Source organism: Scleropages formosus, chromosome 5, assembly GCF_900964775.1.
Source record: "Scleropages formosus chromosome 5, fSclFor1.1, whole genome shotgun sequence".
NCBI lineage: Eukaryota > Metazoa > Chordata > Actinopteri > Osteoglossiformes > Osteoglossidae > Scleropages > Scleropages formosus.
The window spans coordinates 8,091,869-8,118,564 of record NC_041810.1 but is presented as its reverse complement, the minus strand read 5'-3'; the positions used below and the strand labels follow the sequence as shown (position 1 = coordinate 8,118,564).

The following is a 26,696-nucleotide window of genomic DNA, read 5'->3' as shown; positions in this document are numbered from 1 at the left end:
TGCACCCTCCGTTTTTCAAGCATTTTAAAATTACATGCTGTGGAAGATGAATGCATATGTGTTGGTCTCTTTAGATGACGTTTTCATATTCTCCCAGTCGTATGAGGCACATGTACAGCATGTAATGGTGGTGTTACAAAAGCTGTTGGTTCACAAACTGTATGTCAAAGGAGGAAAATGTAAATTCCACAATGAGATTGTGGAATTCTTAGGTTTCATTCTAAACCTCAGGGGTGTACAGATGGATCCTAAGAAGATATCTGCAGTGGGCTAAAACCATAAGGGACCTGAAGCAGTTCTTCTGCTGTCATCTGGGGGTGTCTATCAGCCTGACCCCTGGTGAACCAGGCAGTATGCCAGTATCTTCAAACTTATTGTGCCCAGAATCAGTGTGACTGGAACGGATACGTCCCCTCCTGAGCAGAGAATGCACAAAATTCACTGATCCATTCCTCCATGAAGGTCACGCCTTTTCAGTGTGTCCTTTGCCATCAGTGAAGTTTCTGCTGTGGCGGACTGGTACAAGAGGAATGATGGCACCTGGAAATTGGCTGACGTCTACCTGCAGGAAGTGGTGCAGTCCCAGAAAGGCCAGGCAGGCAGAAGACGTCAGTGTGAGGGTACGGACGGCGGATGGAGGCAGCAGTGGAGACCAGATCTGGTAGGACCAAAAATATTTATTTTTCTTTGCTTAAAAAGATGATCTTCACTAACAACTGTGGAAGTTCCTGTCACCAAGACAAATTCCTTGTATGTGTGAGCATACTTGGCAGTAAAGCTCGTTCTGATTCTGATTCTGATTCAACAGAACACTTTAATCCAAGCCAAATACAAAAACAAACTGTGAACAATAAACAATGGTTTACAAAAGAAATGTGGCATGTGAGCCATGAGACTTAGACCTCTGCAGCAACAGCAATACACATCTCTACTCCTTTTTGTTTTCTCTTTCTTCCTCAACTAGTGGCCTAATACAGCCTGTTATAGTTGTAGCCTCACCCCCCTGGCTAAACCATAACACCCTCACCGAAACTAAATCCAAAATACATGCTCACCAAAATTATAACACCCATTCATTCATTCATTCATTCATTCATTCATTCATCTTCCTCCGCTATCCGGGGCCGGGTCGCGGGGGCAGCAGTCCGAGCAGAGTCCTCCAGACTTCCCTCTCCCCACACACCTCCTCCAGTTCTTCTGGGGAAACCCCAAGGCGTTCCCAGGCCAGCCGGGAGACATAGTCTCTCCAATGTGTCCTGGGTCTGCCCCGAGGCCTCCTCCCAGTGGGACAAGCCCGGAACACCTCCCCAGGGAGGCGTCCAGGAGGCATCCGGAACAGATGCCCGAGCCACCTCAACTGGCTCCTCTCGATGCGGAGGAGCAGCGGCTCTACTCCAAGCTCCTCCCGGGTGACTGAGCTCCTCACCCTATCCCTAAGGGTGCGCCCAGCCACTCTGCGGAGGAAACTCATTTCTGCCACTTGTATCCGCGATCTCATTCTTTCGGTCATGATCCAGAGTTCATGACCATAGGTGAGGGTAGGAACGTAGATCGACCGGTAAATTGAGAGCTTCGCCTTACGACTCAGCTCCCTCTTCACCACAACAGACCGGTACAATGACCGCATTACTGCGGACGCCGCACCGATCCGTCCGTCAACCTGCCGCTCCATTTTTCCCTCACTCGTGAACAAGACCCCGAGATACTTAAACTCCTCCACTTGAGGGAGCAACTCCCCCCTAACCCGGAGGGGGCAATCCACCTTTTTCCGACTGAGAACCATGGCCTCGGATTTGGAGGTGCTGATTCTCATCCCCGCCGCTTCGCACTCGGCTGCAAACCTCCCCAGTGCATGCTGCAAGTCTTGACTTGATGAAGCCAGCAGGACCACATCGTCTGCGAAAAGCAGAGACGAGATCTCGCGGCCACCAAAACAGACACCCTCCGTTCCCTGGCTGTGCCTAGAAATTCTGTCCATGAAGATAATGAACAGAATCGGTGACAAAGGGCAGCCCTGGCGGAGTCCAACATGCACCGGGAACAGGTCTGACTTACTGCCGGCAATGCGAACCAAGCTCCTGTTCCGGTCATACAGGGAACGAACAGCCCGTAACAGCGAGCCCCAAACCCCATAATCCCGAAGCACCTCCCACAGGATGCCATGAGGGACACGGTCGAATGCCTTCTCCAGGTCCATAAAACACATATGGACTGGTTGGGCAAACTCCCACGAACCCTCCAGCACCCTAGTGAGGGTATAGAGCTGGTCCAGTGTCCCACGGCCAGGGCGAAAACCGCATTGCTCCTCCTGAATCCGAGGTTCGACTATCGGTCGGATTCTCCTTTCCAGTACCCTGGCATAGACTTTCCCAGGGAGGCTAAGGAGTGTGATCCCCCGGTAGTTGGAACACAATCTCCGGTCCCCCTTCTTAAAAAGAGGGACCACCACCCCGGTCTGCCAGTCCAGAGGCACTGTTCCCGAACTCCACGTGATGCTGCAGAGGCGTGTCAGCCAAGACAGCCCCACAATATCCAGAGACTTGAGAAACTCGGGTCGGATCTCATCCACCCCCGGAGCCTTGCCACTGAAGAGTTTTTTGACTACCTCAGCAACTTCAGCCAGGGTAATGGACGAGTCTCCCTCCGAGTCCCCAGCCTCAGCTTCCTCTACGGAAGGCGTGTTGGAGGGATTAAGGAGATCCTCAAAGTACTCCTTCCACCGCCCGAGGACATCCTCAGCTGAGGTCAGCAGCGCACCACTTCCACTGTAAACAGTGTTGGCGGAACACCGCTTTCCCCTTCTGAGTCGCCGGACAGTTTGCCAGAATCTCTTTGAGGCCGACCGAAAGTCTTCCTCCATGGCCTCACCGAACTCCTCCCAAGCCCGAGTTTTTGCCGCGGCGACCGCAAGAGCCGCGCTCCCTGTGGCCCGCCGGTACCCGTCAGCTGCTTCAGGAGTCCCATGAGCCAGCCAGGCCCAATAGAACTCCTTCTTCAGCTTGACGGCATCCCTTACCTCTGGTGTCCACCACCGTGTTCGGGGATTGCCGCCGCGACAGGCGCCGGAGACCTTATGGCCGCAGCTCCGAACCGCTGCCCCGACAATGGAGACGTGGAACATAGTCCATTCAGACTCGATGTCCCCCACCAGACCTGGTTGAAGCTCTGTCGGAGGTAGGAGTTGAAGACCTCTCTGACAGGGGCCTCCGCCAAACGTTCCCAACAGACCCTCACTATGCGTTTGGGCCTGCCAGGTCTGTCCAGCTTTTTCCCCCGCCATTGAATCCAACTCACCACCAGGTGGTGATCAGTTGACAGCTCAGCCCCTCTCTTCACCCGAGTGTCCAAGACATATGGCCGAAGGTCAGAAGAAACGACTACAAAGTCGATCATCGACCTCCGACCTAGGGTGTCCTGGTGCCAAGTGCACTGATGGACACCCTTATGCATGAACATGGTGTTTGTTATGGACAAACCGTGACTAGCACAGAAATCCAATAACAACTCACCGCTCGGGTTCAGATCAGGGAGGCCGTTCCTCCCAATCACGCCCCTCCAGGTGTCACTGTCGCTGCCCACGTGGGCGTTAAAGTCCCCCAGTAGAACAACAGAGTCCCCAGTGGGAGCGCTTTCCAGCACGCCCCCCAGGGACTCCAAAAAGGCCGGGTACTCTACACTGCCACTAGGCGCATAAGCACAAACGACAGTGAGAGACCGTTCCCTGACCCGAAGGCGCAAGGAGATGACCCTCTCATTCACCGGGGTAGACTCCAACACATAGCGGCTAAACTGGGGGGCTATTAATAAGCCCACACCCGCCCGCCGCCTCTCACCCTGGGCAACGCCAGAATAGTGGAGAGTCCACCCTTGGTCGAGAAGAGTGGTTCCAGAACCCAAGCTGTGAGTGGAAGTGAGCCCGACTATATCTAGACGGTATCTCTCAACTTCCCGCACCAGCTCAGGCTCCTTCCCCGCCAGTGAGGTGACATTCCAAGTCCCATAAACCAGAGTTGGCGCCCGAGGTTTGGGTCGGCCGGGCACTTGGCCCCGACCACCGCCCAAATCACAATGCACCGGCCCCTTACGGTCTCTCTGGCAGGTGGTGAGCCCACCGAAGAGTGGCTCCACGTCATGGCTTCGGGCTGAGCCCGGCCAGGCCCCATGGGTATAGACCTGGCCACTAGGCGCTCGCATGCGAGCCCCCCCCAGGCCTAGCTCCAGGGTGGGGCCCCGGTGACCCCATACCGGGCGGGGTGAACGAAAGCCTCGATTTTATTTTCTTCATAAGGGGTTTTTGATTATAACACCCAGCAAAATACAAAACATCAAACGCACAAAACTTTTTTTGATTCTTATCAATGCCCTTATTTTACGATATATAAAAACCTTCACCCCATTACACAGTAAAACACCCCTGTCAAGTTGGTTGTGCCCAAGGACTCCCATATAGAAATACACCCAGTGGTTCACTCCCCCTGGTTTCGCAATACAAGCTTATCGACAAAATGGAAATGTTAAGTTACTGAATGGTAAGTAAACAGATTACAGATATCATTTTTGAAAAATGCAATAGATATGGTTACTTCTAACAGCCAACTGCATATGTTTGTCATACTTCCTTGATAAAACAGAAAACAGATGTTAGTAGTTAGTGACAGAACATAGATACCGGTAGGCCTTTCCCGGCACCCAAAGCTGGTTCAAACAGCAAATGTTATTGAAGTGAAATAATGCACCAAAACGAACAGTGAAACAGTGCAAAGTGAAATGCATGTGAACAGGCAGCAGCACCAACAAAATTCAGTATTTTATTGATGATATTTATGCTGGCATCTTGCTGAATCTTTGCTACCAGCGTGCCCTTCACAGCTCAGTATGCGACAGTCGGACTGTCCTGTATCAATCGGGACAGAGAGTGTCGCTCTCCACTCGGGATACGAGACCACCTTTGCCTTCCAAGAAGTTGGCACCCAAATACATTGGGGCTTCCAAGATTCTGTAAAGAACCAACCCTGTCACACAGACTACAGTTTCCATCTCAGTACCGAATATGCCCCAGGTTTCACACCTCCATGCCTGAACCTTACTGAACTTCAGTCCTACAGGGCCAATTTCAAACTTCTCCTCCCTGCCCATTGACGTGGATGGCCCCCAAGCATATACACAAATCCCTCCTGGACAACAAATGCAGAGGTCATGCGATTTACTACCTGGTGGACTGGGAGGGATATGGTCCAGAGGAGCAATCATGTTTTTGCTTCAGAAGATATTTAATGAAGAAGCAGCCTGCCTACCTTTCCGCATGCTGCTGACCTCTGAGGTATTGGCCACTCACGGGCATTTCTTCTATGAAGTGATTATACAAACTTGAATGGTGTGTGACCAGCTGTAGCGCCGACCATCACTTTGCATCCAAGTGAGGAGTGGGAACTGCAAGGCAGGTGGAAAACAAATAGAAATTCCAATGTAATTAATACATTTGTAAATGTAAATATAATATTGTAGCATCCCTCATGGAGCTACTGGAGACAGTGCTCTTTACTGAACGCATACATGTCTTTCAATGTCGACCTTGACAAAGATGCAATAGATAGTATGAGACAGCCTTCTGAACAGCTGAGAGTTCCCCTAGATCACTCTGAGTCCCCCTACTCCCCACAATGGTTAGGGGGTCACCCGTGGAACCCCCGCCATGTCACGACCATGCCCGTACCTCAACCAGCAGCACATGGTTGTAATTAGAGCAATTGAGTATAAAGAACACTACCATTGCCCGGTTGTGGAATCTGACCGTCCCCTCTGCGCTCTTGAACCTACCTTGTCCCATGTCCTGCTTCTCTTTGCTCCCTAGCCCAGCTCCACGTCTCCCTGGTCATGACTGCTCGCTTCGTCCCTCGACTCTGATGTTGGATACTCGCTCCAGGCCTGTTTTCCAATCGACCGACCATTCGCCAGTCTCCGACCACAAGAACCAGCCTAGTCCTTCCGTTTTGAATAAATGCTCCTGCACTTGGGTCCAGCCTCCTCCATGTCCTCTGTTTGCCATGACACCCCAGAATTCCCCAACGACAAACAGAACATCAGGAATGGGACAATTAAGACTATACAAGAATGGACACTAACATCATCTGTTTACATTGGTTTACATCAGACCCCCTTAGTGTCATTACATTATTCAGAGTGGTACGTGAAAGTTACATTTTATTAGTATGCTTGACGCAGAATTGATAGACAACTTCCTTGTTTAACCAGTGAGGCTCACAGGTTGAGTTTCATGACACTTAATGACAGTTATCTTGTAGCAGTCCGCACTGAAGGAAAGATATACAGAAAGAACACCTTTATAAATTGATACACTGCAAAGAACTACAATACACCCGTCCTCCCCTTATAATGGTGTTCACTTATTTAGACATAAAAAATGTGTCCCACTCACCCCGGTAAAAAGATATTATCTCTGGGTGTCTGGAAATGATGAGTTGGAAAAAGAAGAAGGGGGTACTAAGAAAGGACTATGTAAATGTAGCAGCAATGATTTACCTGGCATCAGGTATTATGAATGGCAGCCTCCCTTTAGTGCATTATAGGCTTGCTAAAAAAGTAATTTGTCAAAAGTTTTTTTTTCCCTACCATATATCACACAATCACTTTTCTTCAAGTAGTGTTGCACTTAATTTGTGATCAACAAGGGATCAAATGATGTAGTCTGAATTTAAAATGATATGATAGGGCAAGGAAGTATTTTGAAGTTGATCCACATGTTATAAAGAGGGTTAATATGCTCAATAAAAATGTGATACTTGATATCCTGCTCATAGCAGTATGGTCTTATTAGGACTAAATACAAAAATAGCTGCTTGGTCAGCGCCACTCTCAGAACATCACAGTTTATCAAACCATGAATATCACATTAGAGAGAATATCACATCTGAGAGTAAGTGTCTGTCTTATTGTTATAATATTTGAAAAATAAATGTTTAAATATACCTTATGTTTTAATCAATTTTTTATTTTATATAGTTAATTTTGGAATTTTTAACATGATGAACTGTTGATTGTAAAAATAGGGATTGTTTAGAGTTATTTTTTGTACTTGAAATTCTGGACTCGAAGAGGAGATTTTTCTAGTACTTTATTCCGATTATTGCACACCTTCGATGAGCTGTTTATGCGGTTTATGGTTTAATGAAAGTGTGGCTGTATGATGGAGTTGTACCCCTGGCATCTTGGAATATCAAGGTTTTGGACAAGAATTTGACTGGTAGACTATGAAAGGAAACCAGGAACGATGAGATCTTTGAAGACTGCCTTTCGCCAAAGGCAAAGCAAGCAGTAGCATTATGGATGAGCTGATGTCCCATTATGCATGATCTGGAGTGGCCTGATATCTCATGCGGGTAATCCAGCTGTGAGGGAATTACCGTAGTTCAGGTGGGACATTGTTGTAGCATAGACAGTGTGGTTAGACAGACACGTGTACTCTGAAGATTAGGATCTGGTGAATACTGCTGTGTCTTGGAAGAGATCATGTTTTGATCATAGATGATATTGTTGTCTTGAATTCATAACTTCAAAATTAAACATAGCTGGAATTCCACAATTCCCGGGGACACACATATAGGCCGTAGGGATGCAATGTTTCTGATAGCTGGTTTAGTTCTATTGTATTAACACATTTTCTCCTTATTAAAAATTAATATTTCACTTTTATTTTGGCAAGTTGATTATTTTGGTTATTTTTAAAATTTAACCCTCTTGTGTTGGCCTTACTCATGCCTGTAAGCACATGAAGTTTGATAAGTGGCACATCTGATTTTATTTGATATTACGCATATCAAATGTATGTTTTTTAAGAAAAGTGAACCCAGCACTCGTAACAATGGTAGGAGTTAAAAAGTCAGTTTTTTGTGCAGACTAACATCTTTACACCTGCTATTTTTCAGTTTTCTGGTGTCCTTTTCAAAAATTTGCCTTTGCTGAACATGTTTGCAAGTGACTTTACACCTGTTATAGTTAGTTATGTTTTAGTCTGCTTCTGTTTGCTTGTTTACCTGCAAAGTTTTATATGCAAACTACTAATTTGATGTGCCTCCAGCAATTCAAAGTTTTATATATAAATAAGTATGCACAACTGTGATTTTTAAGAAATGCATGAGAGACATTTCTGAGACTCCAGTGCATGACAGTTGAGAACTTTTCTTATATTAAAATGCTGAACTGACATTTTTATTCTTGGAAGAGGTGACAAATTTGAATGCACTGTGTAGAGATGAAGACTTTTCATACAGTTTTATTTTGGTGAATAAGGTGTGTGGGCTAGTAACACTACATAGAGTTCACTGGAAATCGCTTTGGAGAAAAGCATCTGATAAAGAAATAAATGTAAATGTAAATTTTGTATAACGTTCTTAAATGTTCCTTCTCTAAAAACCTGATGTCCCTTATAACCAAGCCAACAAGCACTACTTTAGGTTTTAGGTGACCGTTAGGTTCAGTTATTTTACCTTAATTTTATGTCATGTAACACTGGTAAAAAAAATTTCATCTGAAAGTCTCATTTGATGTAAGAAGTGTGTTTGTTTGAGAAGCCCATTTTCTGAAATACATGCTTGCTTGGAATGAGTTAAGTGTGACCATGCTATTTTTATAGTCAAGAACAGATCAAATTTTAGAATTTGGGCACAAGATTTATTGCCAAGCGCTGCAGTTTCTTCCATCAGAAATATGATATTCTACTGGCCAAAGTATATAGGACAGCTAAATTCTTGAGAGGTCATGAAAAGGGTTCAAACGCTTGATAAAAATGTCATACTTGATATCTGTCCTGCACCAGGTTGTTATGAGGATAAATACAAAAATAGCTGATTACTCAGCTCTGCACTTGGAGCCCTGCTATCTGTCACACCACTCTTGGAGAGCTACTCCAAAAGTTCTCATCAAATACACTTCTAGCAAACTCCTGGGTGCATGAAGCTCATTCCCCTGGATGTCTGTAAGACATGGTAATCAGAATCATCCATGAAACATAGTGTTGTATTGTGACTTTTACCTTTCAACTTAAGAAGCAATCTGCTTGATAGTTTTCTACATAAAAATTAGACTGTATGAATAATCGTCAGTCAAGTTGAAACTTTTGAAGAGGCAGATTTCTGAATCTGTATATTCCTGTTTCCCGTTATTGTTTATTTTGTTGGAGGGATTTATTCAGCTTATTCTTCTTTTTCCCTGTTACATTTTAAAACCATTTGTCAAATGATGCAAGGGATACGTTGATACATTTACCGTATTTCTCTGTATGCAAATGTACACGTATTTTTTACTTATTAGATGTACATCTCAAAATCTGTTCGCATTTGACTGGACACAGTAAATACATTCTGTTGCTGTGCAGGTCATGATGCAACAAAATTTTTGTAAGAATTTTGCAGAAATGTTTTAGCATGTGCCTTCATTATGACAATTTGTGAAAGTCTGCAAAGCTGAATGAGCTAAGATGTATATTTTAGAGTTGTATATGAACAGAAACAAGGTGTGTGTGTGTGTCATAGGACAATTTATGTTATTCTTTTGTCTCAGCAGAGTCAAAACTCTACTAGTTTCCTCCTAACGACTCCACTGGCACGTTAATACAGCACGCAGAAACATTTTAATTCTTGGAATATTCGCAAAGTGAACTAAACATTCTCATGAAAACAGTAAAGATCAATTTTGCGTGAAGAAAAATGCACTGGCTGTCATGCACTGAATGTAACATCATCAACAATAGCTTGACAAAAAGACACTTTTAACGTGCTGCAGTTTTCAGATGTCTTCTTATGCATGCAGTAATGATCGGTATCGTTTAGAATTTATGAAGGCTACGCTTCTTTTAAACTACTGCTAATTTAATAATTTTTTACCGCTGTTTCCGTGAATGATATACTGAATGACGCTGTACAGTAAGGAGCTTGAATGTGATATTGTAATGCTTTCACTAAGTCTTTGGCTCATCTTGGAATAAACTTAAAGGTAGAAACTTAACTGTATGGTATGTCACTGTTCTTATTAATGACAGTAAGGGGCAACCTGCGTTCCTGCTGAAAACAAATACAGTAGTCACTTTTTCCTCTGCAGCTAATAATCTGCCTTTAATGTTCTTTCAAGAACTAAAAGTCATGGCTCACAGGGTTTGTAGGACAAAGGAAGGACTCCTGAACTTCAGCTGTATTGATGTATCTTTCCCGATGTCGGTCTTCCTCGAGGCGCTCTTGTTCATCACCCGGAGCAAAGAAAACTACGGGAATCTGGTGAATGTGGGGCTGCAGGCAACAGCCTTGCAATGTGTTGTCACACAAGAAATAGAGCAGTGTCGCTATCATACTCATCAGAATTTCGGCCTGACACTCAAATGTTGTCTAGCGCTGCCTAAATACTCTCCACTTTGCATTTGTTTTAAAAATAGATTGATAAGATTAATAATGTTTTCCTTGAGGAGAGACAGCTTTGTGTACAGTATGTATATTTCTGAAGTGCTGTTTGCAGTTGGATTTGCATGTATATGTTATTGAGCTTGGGGGTGCGGTGGTGCAGTGGCTTGGACCGGGTCCTGCTCTTGGTGCCTTGCGGCGGACTGGCGTCCCGTCCTGGGTGTGTCCCCTCCCTCTCCGGCCTTACGCCCTGAGTTGCCGGGTAGGCTCCGGTTCCCCGTGACCCCATATGGGACAAGCGGTTCAGAAAGTGTGTGTGTGTGTTGTTGAGCTTTTCAATTTGATTGTACACAGTACTTTACTCCAGCTGTTACGTTTTCTGTCTTGTTCTGCAAGTTAATGCAGACACCCCTCGACTTACGCAAATAGACCATTCTTCAACCCTTTACGGGAGTTAAAAGTTACGTATGTCGGATATCCCCCCACCATTCAACATAATAACATTAATCATTTTTGTTACTGCACCTTGACATTTATTCATTATTATTTTCATGCAAGCTGTTCCTTTCACATGCAGCATCCTTCACTATCACATTCACAATGGCTAAACCCACTCCCCCGCTATAGATGATAGTCTTTGTCCACCTTCATACTTCCTCCCTATTTTCAGTTTCATCTCCCAATTGATTGCTGTACAGTTCTCATTGTCCTTACAGTTTCACCTATTCATTCAGCTGACTCTTTTCTCCAAAGTGACTTACAGTGTCAAGGTTACAATTATTTACCCATTTGTACAGCTGGGTAATTTACTGGAGCAATTTAAAGTAAGTACCTTGTTCAAGGATACTACAGCTGGAGGGGAGGATCAAACCTGCAACGTTTCAGGCCAAAGGCAGCAGCTTTAACCACTACAGTACCAACTGTCCAATGCTTTTTAGATGCTTTTCTCCAAAGTGACGTACATCTCATTGAAAATACAATGTTTATTACATTAGCAGAAAGAGACACTTAGATACAGATGCATGATAGTTAAGTGCAGTTAGTTTTCTTACCACCATATGAATTGGTGTTCATCACACGAGCAGCTGTATAAAACTTTATCTGAATATCCATGATTCCTTCGTAGTATTTTTTTTCATGTACATATATATATATATATACATATTTTCATCACATTACAGGAGTAGTTGCATGAAGGTTTATCCTTTTGTTTAACACCCATCATAGTCAAAGTTGTAGTGCATATAGTATAATATAGTGAGCCTGGAAGAGTAGAGTTTTAAGACCCTTTTTAAATATGGACAGAGATTCAGCAGTAAGTGAACCCTTCAAGTGCATGTTTAGTGCCAGAAATTGTGAATAATAAAACTCCAAATGTTTTTTTCTGAAGCAACTTTATTGACTGATTAATTGTAATTCATTTTCTCAAAGAACATGCTGTATGAATAATTGCTTCTGTATTTAGTTTCACTCTGCATCATCCTTGGCCTAGAAGTACATTGAGAAAAGCATTTAGAACATTTTGTTAACTTGCTACACTGTGCATATTAAAAATACTTTGTGTCTACAACTAAAATATTAAAAATATATTCACTTTGAAATAATTCAATGCTTTTACCTTGACAGAAGCTAGACAAGAATTTTAAGTTTCGGATTTAATATAAACTAAACCTAGTTAGAATTATAGAAGTACCTTGCCGGCCTCACGGCTCTTGGCTCTCAGCTTGTTGACCTGAGACTCGGCGATGTCGGCACGTTCCTGAGCTTCCTCCAGCTCGTGCTGTACTTTCCTGTACCTGGACAGGTGGGTGTTGGCCTGCTCCTCCTGTGAAGGAGTCAAACAGCTCGTCAGTGGACACGTTCAACTGTGATTCCTCAAATGAAACAAGTTTACTTTCGGTTTATTTCAATGTCTAAGACCTCAGTTATACATTGTTTGTCAGAAACACAACATCTTACACAGGAAATCAGACTTACAGCTTCCTCGGCCTGCCTCTTGTAGGACTTCACTTTCAGCTGCAGCTTGTCAACAAGATCCTGCAGTCTGGTTATGTTCTTCTTGTCCTCCTCAGTCTGCAGGCAGTAAAGATGGTTGAATTGAGGTTACGGTGCTTAGCCGTTCTTCACCGTACCGTGTTTTAATAAGCAGCGGTAAAATCTTACCTGGTAGGTGAGCTCCTTGACCCTCCTTTCGTATTTACGGACTCCTTTGATGGCATCGGCTCCACGTCTCTGTTCACCTTCAACCTCACTTTCCAGCTCACGCACCTAATACGTAAGAACCCTTCTGTATTTTTCAGATTCGTAGCATTATACTGGTAAATTAGAAAAGTGAAGTGCTAGAAAGTGCAGTGAAAAATGATTTAGCTTCAATTACACTTCAGACGTCCTATCAAACAGTCCACAAGAATCAGTGTCTGCTTTTGGAATTCATAATATTATACTGGCAAACTGGGCAGGAACTGTGGATCAAGCAGCATCTGTTACCCTTGCTTCCAGTTTCTGGAGCTGTTTCTTTCCACCCTTCATGGCCAAACTCTCAGCCTCATCCAGACGATGCTGAAGGTCCTTGACTGTGACCTCCAGGTTCTTCTTCATCCTCTCCAGGTGAGCGCTGGTGTCCTGTTCCTTCTTCAGCTCCTCTGCCATCATTGCTGCCTGCAATTTGCATTTTTGTTTCTGAAATGTTACTATTTTTTTTAAACACAGATAAGTAATAACTGAATCTTGGCTATATAATGCAAGTTGTGTGCTTGATTATGCTTAAATCAGTTGTTTTACTATTATAAAGAGTTGACGACAGAAAATGAGTACCCACATCAGTGATAGCTTTCTTGGCTTTCTCTTCAGCATTTCTTGCTTCCTGGATAGAGTCATCTACCTCCCCTTGGATCTGAACAAGGTCAGCTTCAAGCTTCTTCTTGGTATTGATAAGACTTGTATTCTGAGGAAATAAGTTCATGTTTAGCATTGTGCAAATTTTTCACTGAATATTACAGTGTCCACTTACATTTATTCATTCAGCTGACACTTTTCTCCAAAGTGAGTTACAGTGCTCAGGGTACAATTATTTACCCATTTATACAGCTGGGTAATTTTTCTGGAGCAATTCAGGGGAAGCACCTTGGTCAAGGGTACTACAGCCAGAGGTGAAGCTCAAACCTGTGACCTTTGGGTCCAAAGGCAGTAGCTCTAACCACTACACTACCAGTTGTCCTGCTTTAGAGTCACCCTTACCTGGGAGTGCAGCAGAGTGACACGCTCACTGGCATCAACCAGCTCCTGTTCGGCCACTTTGCGGCCTCTCTCCGTCTGCTCCAGAGCAGCTCTCAGCTCCTCAATCTCGGCCTGCATCAGGGTGTTCCGTCGTTCAACCATAGCAACCTGCTCCTTCATGTCCTCCTGTCCTCTGATGGCTTCATCAAGGTGCAGTTGGGCATCCTTGGGGACCGAAAAGACATTTTTAAGGAATGACTTCTTATAAAACATACTGTGTTTTCATTGGATCTCACAGAGGTACAATTACAGACATACCTTGAGCTGTCCCTGGACGTTCCTCAGCTGTTTCTGGGCCTCAGCGGCCTGGCGGTTGGCGTGACTGAGCTGGATCTCCATCTCATTGAGATCTCCCTCCATCTTCTTCTTGACTCTCAGAGCATCGTTCCTGCTTCTGACTTCAGCGTCGAGACTGCTCTGCATGGAGTCAATGATTCTCTGACTGTTCCTCTTGATCTGCTCTATCTCCTCATCCTTCTCAGCGAGCTTCCTGTCAATTTCTCCCTTGACCTGGTTGAGCTCCAACTGGATTCTAAGGATCTTGGATTCCTCATGTTCCAGTGTACCCTGAATAATAAAATGATACCATTGAAAACTGTGAAAATGCAAATAAATTTCCTGAATGTACTTTAGTTCAGTCAGATCACACCAAATCATGATATTTTATGATAAAGGATTACCTCAGCTTCCTCAAGGGCGGTTTGTATTTCCGACTTCTCAATCTCCACAGTTTTTTTAGCCTTCTCCAGCTCATGAATGGTCTTTCCGTTTTCCCCAATCTGTTCTGTCAGGTCTGAAATCTCCTCTACAGGGACATAGAACTATACCAGTTAACATGGAGGAGGTGATGATATCAAGATGTAGTATCAAGATGTCTAACACTGGATTACTTTTTATTGTGATTTCTCTATAGGCCCTCTGTTGAGGGTAGTAATTTCTACAGATTGTTTGCATTTTTCTCTTACACAACACTACAAAGCAGAAGCACATGGTATTGTATCCCTGGTCATTACTACTCTGCTTTTGATGGACTTATTGCATTTCCATTTTTCACTTTGATTCTTTACAAATGGCAGTCAAGGCACATTTAATGCCTTTAAGTTCCCATTAAGTTCAGGAATGTGTGGACCATAGCAGAATGTGAAAATCTGTCAAGAACTTTTCCTGCTCCAGCAGAGTATCAGCATGACACTCTGATATGCTACAGTTATACTGTTAGAGTTTAGACTTGCTAATCTGAGTGTTAATGCATGAGATTAATATTGAAATTTAGTAGTTTTGGTGCCTAAGAGTGTATAACAAGCATTTTACACACTTATCAATTAAAAGAGAGCATTTTTTAGAATTAACAAAGTACGTCTCTTCATGAAAACATAACATAATGCACATACGCTGCAGGTTCTTGTTTTCTCTCTTCATTGTTTCTAGCTGATCAAGCGCTTCTTCATAAGAGTTCTTCATCTTGAAGAGCTCAGTGCTGAGAGAACGAGCCTCTTTCTGAGCTCCTTCCAGTTCTGCCTGGCTTTCCTCGAACTTCTGTTTCCATTCAGCCAACACCTAAAAAAAAATACCAGTAGAAACCTCTGTGAATTTGGCCATACCATCAGTAAATTCTGAGCCAGTCTCACAGCGAATGTTTCAGTGATAGGATTCCAGCAGAATTATAGTATATCCACAATGTATTGCTGAAAGAAGTTTCACTGGTGTGAGAAAACTGGGGTTGTATAGTAAGAATAGTTTCAAAATGGTCATGTTATGCATTTACCTTGTCAAAGTTTCTCTGCTTCTTGTCCAGGTTAGCAGCCAAGGCATTTGCTCTTTCCACGTCAATCATGAGATCCTCCACTTCACCCTGCAGCCTCTGCTTGGTCTTCTCCAGAGAGGCACACTTGGAGTTCACAGCTTCAATAGATTCCTCTGCATCTTGCAGACGCTGGGCAAGCTTTTTCCTTGAGAGAAAGTGATGTGTTCATGTTATTTGTGTCACTCTCACCGATTGTAAAGTGTAGCTATAAAACTAGTGCATTTACTTGGCCTCCTCAAGCTCCTCGGTGCGCTGGATGGCATCGGTTTCATATTTGGTTCTCCACTGAGCCACTTCGCTGTTGGCCTTGGACATTCCACGTTGCAGTTCAGCCTTGGCCTCCTGCTCTTCCTCATACTGCTCACGGAGCAGGTCACAGTCATGGCGGGCTGACTGCAGAGCGTGGGCCAGGGCATTCTTGGCCTAAAAGCCATTGAGACAGTTTGAATTTCTTGATCTTGGAATTAGGACACTTTTTGATTTCACTTAGTTTTGATGACAGTATCTTACATTTTTACAATGAAAGACATACACAGTTAATTAGAGTACGTCCAAATTTTTTCACAAGACAATCAAATGGAAGCCCATGAGAAACAATTCTGCATGATCCTACCTTTACTTCCTCCTCAACATGCCTCTTGAGCTCCTCGATCTGCTGAGTGTAGGCCTGTTTGCCTCTCGTCAGCTGGGAAATTAGAGCTTCTTTCTCTTCCAGCTGGCGACTAAATTCACCTAATGAGATTAAAGACTAGTATTATTTTCTTAAATTTAATCTGTACTTCTTGTTTAATTTGGATTTTTAGGTGAAGTTACCATTCTCAGTCTGAAGTCTGGCTTTTTGTGCGCTCAGGTCATTCAGCTGGCGAATATTTTCATCATTTTTGGTCTTGAGTTCACTCAGCTGATCTTCCAGGGTGCGGCACATTTTCTCCAGGTTAGCCTGTTACAATAGACAAAATTCCCATTGTACAAATTTTCCACGTCATAATAATTTTATTACGTTGATGCTGTGGCTGTTTGACATACTTTTGATTTGGCAACAGCCTCCATGTTGCTGGATAGATCGTCGATTTCCATTTTGTATTCACTCTTCTCCTTCTCCAGCTTCTGCTTGACACGCTGAAGGTTGTCGATTTGTTCTCCCAGCTCTGCCACGCTATCGGCCTGCTTCTTGCGAAGAGCGGCAGCAGTGGCCTCGTGCTGTAGGGTGGCCTCCTCAAGATCACGGCGAAGCTTCTGGAACTCAGCTTCTCGTTTCTTGTTCATCTCAATCTGAGCTGCAGTTGCCCCGCCAGCCTCTTCAAGTCTCTCACTGATCTCCTCAAGTTCCCTGGAGAGATCAGCCCTCTGTTTCTCCACCTTGGCCCTAGCAGCACGTTCAGCCTCAATTTCCTCCTCCAGCTCTTCAATGCGAGCCTGAAAGTACATGATATTGACAAGTTAACGTACAACTTTTTTTTTACTGTCAAACATTGTATTCAAGAATACCAGGAATATACCTGCAGTTCTTTAATCTTCTTCTGCAGTTGAGCACCAAGTGATTGTTCGTCCTCAATTTTGCTGAGAAGCTGGCTTGTCTCAAAGTCCTTCCTGTAGAATTCAGTCAAATAGTTTTACTCAGTTTATTATTATTTCTTAAGGAATGTTTGGATATCTTGAGTGTCTGAAGATGTTCAAAATTTCCTTACTTCTTGATCTTCTCCTCTGACTGCTGTTTGTCATTCTCTAGATCCATTATGGATTCCTGGGCCAGTTTCAGGTCTCCCTCGAGCTTCCTCTTGGCTCTCTCAAGGTCCATGCGTAGCTTCTTCTCTTGTTCCAGAGAACCCTCCAGCTGTTACAAAAACAGGAGCCGAATGCTTCTATACCTTCTCGCTGCATATGTATAATTAATAACCGTTTTTTTGTATATGCTTGGTACTTACATCATCCACTTGTTGCTCAAGTTTGGTCTTGGCTTTGGTCAGAGTATTGACTTTGTCTTCTTCTGCTTGGAGATCATCTAGGGTCTGCTGGTGTGCCTCTTGGAGGGCTTTCTTCTCCTTGGTTAACTTGACTATGCTCTCATCCTGAGCAGTCATCTCCTCTGTCAAGTTTTTAACCTTAAATGACATATTTCAAGTTTGGTTAGATTAAGTCTGAATTGGTGAATCATGTTAGCATGAATTATTGATTATATGTTAACCTTGTTTTCTGTAGCGTGTTTCTCCTTCTCCACTTTAGCCAAGGTCAGCTCTAAGTCATCAATATCCTTCTTCAGCTCAGAACATTCATCCTCCAGTTTCCTCTTCTTGGCTGTCAGCTCAGCATTGCTTTCCTCTTCATCCTCTAGCCTTTCAGTGGTCTCTTTGAGTTTTGCCTCAAGCTGGATCTTGCTTTTTATGAGGCCTTCACATCTTTCCTCAGCATCTGAGAGGTTCTCGGTTTCCTAAATGAAAAGTGAAAACAGAGTTCTTCATCTACAGCATTAAATGAATTGCTTATTCTCTTAAACAGCAATGTGCACTGGTAACAGTTTCTGTACTGAATATTATTATTCAAGACTAGGCTTCCTATGGATTCAAGAAGTTGTCCGAAAATTAAAACGTACTCTAAGTTTTTTTAAACTACTTAATTGTAATGTATTTTGATACAATTCAAAGGAACATTAATTATTTTCACTGGATTATTGTTGCAAGAATTGTTTTATTTACCGCTTGCACTTGAAGCTGCAGGTCATTCTTCTCTTGCAGCAGAGAAACCATTTTCTCCTCAAGCTCCTTCTTCTTAGCCAGAGCTTTAGCTAGTTCCTCCTTGCACTTCTGGAATTCTACCTTCATGTTGGCCATTTCCTTCTCAGTCTCTGCACTCTTCAGGAGAGGCTTGATCTTGAAGTACAGCTTCATCCATGGCCAGTGTTTCACATTCATGAATGAGCGGATGTTGTATTGGATAGTATAAATGGATTCTCTGTTAAAGTTGAAGTTAACAAAGCTCAGTATGAACACAATGACTGTTCAGAATCAATTGTCGAGGTCAGAATTTTTAAATGTCAGTTATATCAACCTTAACATACTAAGCTTAATAACTTGATTTAAAAGATACGTGAATATTTTCCACTGTTGGTTTATTATTTTTTTTTGGTGTATATACCTCCTCTCCATCATCTTCACAAACTCCCTCCTCATGAGGAAACCTCGGCACAAGGCCTGAGTCATGGTGACCAAAGTTGCTAGCTTGTCATCCCGCATCTCTTCCAGCTGGCCCAGCAGACCAGCTTTGAAGAACACCTACCATCAGATATAGTACACAGAATTTCTTTTCTGTGCTTACCAAGATGTGTGCATGAAGGACAAATAGTTCACAATTTAGTCTTTTTGGAATAGTCTCTCACCTTAGTATGTCCAAACTTGTACTGAGAGTGGTCCACATCAATTGACCCCAAGAGTTTCTCTGAAGCCTTTTTGTTGTCAATGAACTGTCCCTCAGGGATGACACTGGCATTAAGTACTTTGTATCTGTGATATTAGGATAATTAAATACTGATGCACTGAGAGTTCTCAGCTGTGTTTTGCAATTTACAATGGTTTGGATTAGCAGAAAAATAAATGAGAATACTATATACAGTGCTCTCAGAAAAAGTATAAGAAAAAACACCTTTGCTTGAAGTCACCATAGAGGATTCTGCTGGGGAATCCCTTTCTGCAGATCCTGATACCCTCCAGTACACCGTTACACCTGAGCTGATGGATGACCAGGAAGTTCTCCATAAGGCCTATAAAATATTAATGATTTACATGCAAATGCAGTAAAATTAATTGATTCTATTTGATTATATAGACATTTAAACAGTCATCATAATTACCGCTCCACCTACCTGGTGTCTTTGACTCATTCGGAATCAAGCAGCGAACAAAGTGAGGGTGAGTGCTCCTCAAATTGGTCATCAGCTTTCCCAGGTTCTCCTGTAGAATAGGAAGATGTGTTATAGTTAACTATTTACTCTCAATACATATGAGTACAGTAAAGGAATTTATACATTTATTTACTCTCAGTACATATTACAGTCAAGGGGTTTTATTAATTTACGAACAGAAGTTTAGCATTTTTTGTTTTACCCTGAAGAGAGCAGACACGGTCTGGAAAGATCCGCCCTTCTTCTTTCCGCCTTTTTTGCCACCACTAGCCTCTACACCAGTGCAGAAAAAATTCTTTCATTAGTACTGAAATTAACTTGTTTTTTGTAAATATCATATGTAGTATATCACCTGACATTTTAGGAACAGCAGTTTAATAGCATAAAACTTAATACAAAATGTTTAAAAGTTATAACTTTAATAACAATACTAAACTTATAATATTGAAAATAACTCTTTACATAATACCACTAATGAAAATTAGTGTAGCTTTTGCTCAAACGATAGAAAGCAATAACTTCAGTAAATAGTCAAGTTATACCTTCTGATGAAGCATGAGAGGCATACAAGAAAGCTAGCAGCTTGAGTGCAGACTTCTGATAGAGCTGCACTACAGAGTCGTTCAGGGGGTCCTTGTTCTTGTCCAGCCAGCCGACGATGTTGTAGTCCACTGTGCCGGCATAGTGCACCAGGGAGAAGTGGGCCTCTGGTTTGCCTTTGACAGGTTTGGGTTTCTGGAAGCAATGAGCTTTGCCAAGATGTTGGTCGTACAGCTTGTTTTTGAAGGTCATGTCCGTAGCCTTAGGGAACATGCACTCCTCTTCAAGGATGGAGAAGATGCCCATTGGCTGTCGAACAGAGAAACATAGAAACGTTTACTTAAAGCTTTACGAGGAGTGACAACATGGGATTTCTTCCATAGCTGTTGAAGGCCATGTCACGTACCTTCTCAATAAGCTCAATGCAGGCAGCCAAGTCCATACCAAAGTCAATGAACTCCCACTCAATCCCCTCTTTCTTGTACTCCTCTTGTTCCAGAACAAACATGTGGTGGTTGAAGAACTGTTGCAGTTTCTCGTTGGTGAAGTTGATGCACAGCTGTTCCAAGCTGTTGAACTGATAATGTCAAAGAAAAAGACTTTCTGATTACAGCAGACTTTACCGTGACAGAGAAAATCAGTGATGATATTTTTAGTGAGTGCTTTTATATATTATGAATTACAGTTTTACACATTTGTACGGCGGGGTATTTTACTAAAGGTACTGAGATCAAGGACTTTCTTAAGGTCACTCTCTCAGGGTCTCTACTGACATTTGACCTGGGGGGAATTCTTGACCACAGTAAAATGCACTCACGTCAAAGATCTCAAATCCAGCAATGTCCAGGACGCCAATGAAGAACTGTCTCGGCTGCTTTGTGTCCAACATCTCATTGATGCGCACCACCATCCACAAGAACATTTTCTCATAGACAGATTTGCAGAGAGCCATAGTTGCATTGTTGACCTGATTGTGCAAAATGGAACAGAAGGTTTTTCCATAGTCTTTCAAGTCTGAATATTTGTTGTTTGTTTTACATTATATTGAACATATCAGTGTGTGCACAGCTACATAGATCATGGTGAATATATAGGATATTCTCTACCTGAGGTACAGTCTGCCCCTTGGTGACAAACTCATTTCCGACCTTCACTCTGGGGTAGCAGAGAGCTTTCAGCATGTCAGCTGAGTTCAGGCCCATGAGGTAGGCAATTTTATCTGCCACTGAATTACAAAGAAAATGTGTTTGCTTTTGCTCTTAAATTCTAGGTGGATTTCTGTTTGGTCTGGGTTATTTTGTTATTTACCCTCAGTGCCATCAGGCTCAGCCTGCTCCTCTCGCTGCTTCTGCTTGAACTTCATGTTTCCATGATGCATCACTGCACCAGTCAACTTGTAGATGCTTATCTTCTCGTCAGCACTGAAGCCCAAGATGTCAATGGCGGTCTAGGTGATTCAAAACACATCACTTTACAAGCTGTGCATTGATAAAAGACAGTATAGAAAGCCCTTCAGTTGTAGATCTACTTACATCTGTGGCAATGAACTCTTCCACATCATTGATACTTTTCACAGTGATCTCGCCTTGGCTGATCATGGGGTAGTCGTAGGGGTTGGTGGTGATGAGAAGTGCCTCTGTAGAGATTTTCAAAAGGAACATTGAAACATTAAAGGGTCTACGTTGGAGACACATAAGAAGTGATTTCCATTTCACATGGAAGACCTACCGAGCAGCTCTGGTTTGTGGCCAGTCGCAAGCTGATAGAAGATGTGGTAGCTTCTCTCAGCTGACAGCTGGAAAGTTACTCTTGACTTTTCCAGCAGATCTGTTGGTAGGAATCAGATTTTGTTTTACATTTATTTTGCTGGTATCTTTGGATAAATGACTGGCAAAGAAAATATGGGATAAAAAGACTCACAAGTTTCAATATCAGCGGAAGCCAGTTTTCCTGTGGTTCCGAAATGGATTCTGATGAATTTACCCTAGACGTTAATTGAAAGTAGAGGGTGTTATAGAGTAATACTGTTTTATATTGTAAAGTACTCTGTATATTGACGCAGCAGGTAGTTTTAATGTTTCTCAACTTACGAAGCGAGAGGAGTTGTCATTCCTCACGGTCTTGGCGTTACCATATGCCTCCAGCAGCGGGTTCGCCGCAATGATTTGATCTTCCAGAGAACCCTGAGAGAAGATATTGCAGTATTCATAATTTTGTCATAGCACATAAGTCTGTGTTATAGATGTAGTATAACTGTCTCTGACCTGCATTTTGCCAGCCACAGGCTCCGCTTTCTTTTGTCCAGCGACTGCGATTGTCGCAAAGTACTGGATGACACGTTTGGTGTTGACAGTCTTCCCTGCACCAGATTCTCCACTGAGGATAAATAGACACAATATATGGAATTTACTACACATTAAACAATAGTGTAGATAATGCATCCAGACAGATCGAGGAGGATGAGGACCGAGGAGAGGAAGTCAGCTTCAGCGGATTGGAGAGCATCAGACACCGCCAGAAGCGTTGTCTCAGTGGAGTGACCAACTTTAAAACCAGACTGATATCCATCGAGGAGATGGTTCCGGGTGAGGAAATCAGATAACTGATCACAGGCCACATAGTCTAGAGTTTTAGACAGGATAGAGAAGAGGGAGACCAGTCTGTAGTTTTGGACCGAATTGGGATCCAGGGAGGGTTTCTTTAACAGAGGTGAAATGAGAGCAGTTTTGAAGGCAGCTGGGAAACAGCCAGAGGAGAACGTGGAGTTGATGATCTTAGAGATGAAGGAGGAGAGTTGTGGGAAAATGTTCTGTAGGAGTGACGATGGGATCAATCAAGCGGGCGGGTGGTGGCTCTGTGGGATATCAGGAGGTCGGAGATTTCAGATTCGGAGAGCTGCTTGAATTTGGAGAGCATAGCTTTTAGGGAGCTCCAGCATGAATCAGGCGGGGTGATGCTGAGAACTTTTCAGTGATTGCTTTGATTTTGTCTCCGAAAAACAAAGCAAAGTCATCAGCAATGACAAAAATGGAAGAGGAGGCAGAGGACATAGAAGAGATGTGAAGGTGCCAAAGAGTCTGTGTGGTTTTTTAGTTGCAGACTTTATTGTTGTGGTAGAAGGAGGTTTTAGCTGAAGAGACAGCAGAATGAAAAGTAGCTAAGAGTCATTGGTAGACATCCAGGTCTGAGTGAGTCTTTTTGCCATTTTTTGCTCTGCAGCCTGGAGTTTGGTCCTGTTAGCACCTAATGTATCGGTCAGCCATGGGGTGGCACTGGGGCGTGCTGGTCTGGAAGATAGTGGACAGAGAGAGTCAAGGGTGGAAGACGGCAGAGAGGAAAGTATTAGTGGTGAGGCAGGGTTGGAAGGAAATGAAGACGTGATCAGAGACATGCAGTGGAATGACAGAGAGAACAGGACAGCCACAGTTGTGGGAAAATACAAGGTCAAGACAATTGCCTGCTTTGTGAGTTGCAGGGGATTGGGGCAGGGAGAGATTGAAGGACTGTAGGAGCAACAGAAGGCCACTTGCATGTACTGTTATGCTGTCGACATGCAGGTTGAAGTCACCCAGGAAAATCAATGGAGCGTTGTCCCCTGGAAGAGAACTCAACAAGATGTCAAGGTCATCCAAGAAGCAGCCGAGAGGGCCAGGAGAGTGATAAAGAACAACCACAACAAGAGTGATTGGAGCAGTGATAGAGACAGCATGCCATTCAAAGGAGGACAGATCATGCAGGTGAAGAAGGAGAATAGAGTATTCCCACGGGGGAGAGATGAGCAGGCCTGTGCCTCCACCTCTGCTGGAGGAACGAGAGGTGTAAGAGAAGGAGTAGTTAGTGGAGAAAGCTGCAGGTGTGGCTGAGTTGTCTGGGGTGATCCAGGTTTCAGTTTGGCCAGGAGGTCCAGTGAGATACGGGATGCGTAGGCTGGTATGAAGTAGCCTTTCTCACTGCAGACTGGCAGTTCCAGAGTCCCATGGAGTGATTGAAGCAGGATGGAGGGTTTGACAGGTGAGGATGAACCAGGTTGCTGTAGCAGAGAGAGCGTCCAGGTGTCCCGTAGTGGCGACGTTGCACAGCTCAGTTGCTGTAGACAACTTTGATGGTTAACATGTTTGACGCGACATCTCTTGCAGCACATGGCACCAATGGCCTTCCTCAGTGGAATGCCACAGGTAGACTTCCTTGTCTTTGCACCCCGAGTCTTCGCACCAAGAGGCTGCTGCAACCGCTGCTGCTACGGGTCACCAGCCGCTATTTAAACCAAGTTAATTCCTGTCATCTGAGACTCGTAATACAAATCAAAACTACTCCAACAATGGCGACCAAAATAAACAAACAAACAGACGCGTTTAATCGATCGACGGAGTCACGTCCACTCCACACTACGGGACACAGAATTGTTTAGATGAATGTGCCCCCTAACAAACCACAAAATACAATTCAAGAAACAAATTAATAAAAATACCACTGACAACTGTACAGACACACAGCCAATTGTGTCTGTCTATCCACACAGCTACACGACAAGAATGCACGTCGGGAAAAAGCGGTAGTAACAATACACTGACTCGAAACACCACGAACTGCAGCAACGGACCTCCAACATAAAATATAATACGCAATGAACAGGATTGACGGCTTGGATTCTGTTTAAGGGGTCGGGGCGGAGATTCCTAATCAAAACTACACTTAGAATTTGATATTAAACTTTTTTCATGTGCTCATTTTTTAGTTTCTTTCCTCAGTTTTTAACTCAGTTATTGATATATCTCTAAAGAACTGGTATCTCATCCAGGGTGTACCCCCATCAGCTTTGTGCCCGGTGATGCTGGGACAAACTCTGGACCAATGTGATCCTGACGTGGACAAATGGTTATTAATGAAAATGGATTGATAGTTATTGCTACATATACTTACGTAATCAGGATTGACTGGTTTTCGCGATCTGTAAGAAAACGTAGTGCAAGTCTTTATTTTAGTGTTTAATAAAAGTGCAAGAAATGCTTTAGTTTAGCACAGTAGTGCAGTACTGTAGCTCAAATATGTTAATAAAATTGGCTTTTTTTCTGTAAGTTCCTTTTACCTGTGAGCATGAACTGATAGGCATTATCAGAGATGGAGAAGATGTGTGGAGGGGCTTCAACTCTCTTCTTGCCTCTGTAGGCAGCTACAACTGCAGGATCGTACACTGGGAGCCACTTGTAGGGGTTCACAGTGACGCAGAACAGCCCAGAGTAGGTCTGGAAAAGAACAAATGGACAGTTATTCTCTTCAGTATTACTCTTTAATATATACATTGATTGTTTTGAATTCATGGAAGAACTCACGTAGATCATCCATGCTGCATAACGTTCTTTGAGGTTGTACAGCACAGCAGGTTCATTGAGGTGGGTCATCATGGCCATGTCCTCAATTTTGTCAAACTTTGGAGGGTTCATGGGGTGGATGTCATCCTCCTTAACAGTTAGAGTCTGTGAAAAGTTAAGTAAGTGAGTAAAAGTAAATGGATTCTCTAGCTGAATGACTTGTAAATGGCTCCATTACTCTCATTAACACTTTTTCATATTATTTAAAAATTTTCTCTGTTTGCTTGTACTTACTTTCCCATCCTCGGTCTTAACGGTTGCTTTGCCGCCCTCTCTGCTCACGAGTGTACCTTTGACGTACATCTCCTTGGGCTCAGCCACAAAATAGGCTGTTTTGGCATCGAAGGGCTTGTTCTGGGCCTCAATCCTCTCTCTCTCTGGCTTCCGGAGGTAAACGGCCGCCGGGCCAAAACACTCCATCTCCGCGTCCGTACTCATGCTGTTGATTTACAGACTGAGGATGGAGAAAGCAGTCATTATTTGTCTATGCCTATTCTTCAAAGTTCAGTTCCATCTTCTCTTTTTAGGACTGGTTCTACATCTACTTGATTGTGACTGAATATTAGACATATGCCCTGCACTGGGTTAGGCCTCGGGTTTGGGTTAGGGTTGGATACATCAATGATTGGTATCAATTGGTCATGAGCACTGAGATACTCATGATTTCTTTCAAGCAGAATAATGTTTACCAACAATATAATTACTTGTTAAACACTGGCTTACAAATTGTTATTTTCTAGAATGCCCAGGAGGGGTGGGCAATCACTGGCCCGTGGACCCCCAGAGGTTTTTTTTCTCCCTCAGCCTTCAGTTGGGAATTTTTGTTCCTTTCCCCGGTGGCCAGTAGGTATACTTGTAGCTCTATAATAAGTTCTTCATTATGGTAGCCGTTAGTTGACTGTCTTGTTTGTTTGTATCAGTTTTTCTTGCTGTATGCCTGTGTTAAAGCGCTCTGTGTCACTGCGTGAGAAGAGCGCTTTATAAAAAATAAAAATAAATAAAAATAAATATGAAGTTTTATTTTAGCACACAGCAGTAATAAAATTATTGAGAACCATGGACCAGGAGAAAAGATTCGATTCATCAAAATTAAAAACAAAATTAATTCTCATCACAAAATGATTTTTTTGTAATCCTTGCAAAATTATGGCATATTTTTGCGAAAAAGCTTTTGGTTATGTTATTGAAATGCATTTCTTTATCTTCTTAGTTTACATTATTGAGTTCATGTGCTGCATCAGTTAGTATTTTTAGATCTCATCATCAAAATCTTCCACCAGTTAGTTTATAATGAAATGGAAACTCTTACGTCAATTTATTTACGTAGCAGTTGCTTTTCTCCAGCAACTTAAATCTCAGAGAACAACATAAAAAGGGCATGACACCAACAGAAAGAGAGATTTGGA

General features: G+C 43.1%; 2 protein-coding genes and 1 long non-coding RNA gene across 6 annotated transcripts in view; 1 reads left to right on the top strand and 2 right to left on the bottom strand.

Moving 5' to 3' along the window:
* The window catches only part of LOC108933831 (voltage-dependent calcium channel subunit alpha-2/delta-2-like), a 32,688-nt gene extending 27,534 nt beyond the window's left edge, over nucleotides 1–5,154 (top strand). For all 4 annotated transcript variants that reach the window (XM_018751180.2, XM_018751178.2, XM_029252087.1 and 1 more), the window contains 2 exons: nucleotides 569–661; nucleotides 5,098–5,154. In XM_018751180.2, coding sequence (XP_018606696.1) covers nucleotides 569–661; nucleotides 5,098–5,139 — 135 coding nt within the window. In that variant the 3' untranslated portion in view covers nucleotides 5,140–5,154. The remainder of the gene's footprint in view (nucleotides 1–568; nucleotides 662–5,097) is intronic.
* Nucleotides 582–6,881, bottom strand: LOC108933833 (uncharacterized). Its single transcript, XR_001966089.2, has 3 exons — nucleotides 5,818–6,881; nucleotides 5,295–5,430; nucleotides 582–658 (listed from the first exon to the last, which is right to left on the bottom strand). It is a non-coding gene; the product is annotated as an uncharacterized LOC108933833 (long non-coding RNA).
* Nucleotides 6,882–11,873: 4,992 nt separating this feature from the next.
* On the bottom strand, nucleotides 11,874–25,728 carry LOC108933819 (myosin heavy chain, fast skeletal muscle-like). Its single transcript, XM_029251861.1, has 39 exons — nucleotides 25,525–25,728; nucleotides 25,252–25,395; nucleotides 25,008–25,164; nucleotides 24,842–24,869; nucleotides 22,186–22,297; nucleotides 22,012–22,104; nucleotides 21,842–21,905; nucleotides 21,650–21,748; nucleotides 21,454–21,557; nucleotides 21,230–21,368; nucleotides 21,028–21,146; nucleotides 20,739–20,888; nucleotides 20,328–20,498; nucleotides 19,924–20,230; nucleotides 19,584–19,654; nucleotides 19,343–19,430; nucleotides 19,123–19,240; nucleotides 18,860–18,983; nucleotides 18,619–18,755; nucleotides 18,180–18,435; nucleotides 17,672–17,914; nucleotides 17,412–17,588; nucleotides 17,175–17,320; nucleotides 16,986–17,076; nucleotides 16,513–16,902; nucleotides 16,300–16,426; nucleotides 16,100–16,218; nucleotides 15,713–15,909; nucleotides 15,448–15,631; nucleotides 15,074–15,239; nucleotides 14,363–14,487; nucleotides 13,941–14,249; nucleotides 13,644–13,847; nucleotides 13,225–13,350; nucleotides 12,894–13,064; nucleotides 12,570–12,674; nucleotides 12,384–12,479; nucleotides 12,100–12,231; nucleotides 11,874–11,894 (listed from the first exon to the last, which is right to left on the bottom strand). The coding sequence occupies exons 1-39, from the start codon at nucleotides 25,726–25,728 to the stop codon at nucleotides 11,874–11,876; spliced, it is 5,814 nt and encodes a 1,937-aa protein (XP_029107694.1).
* Nucleotides 25,729–26,696: the final 968 nt, after the last annotated feature.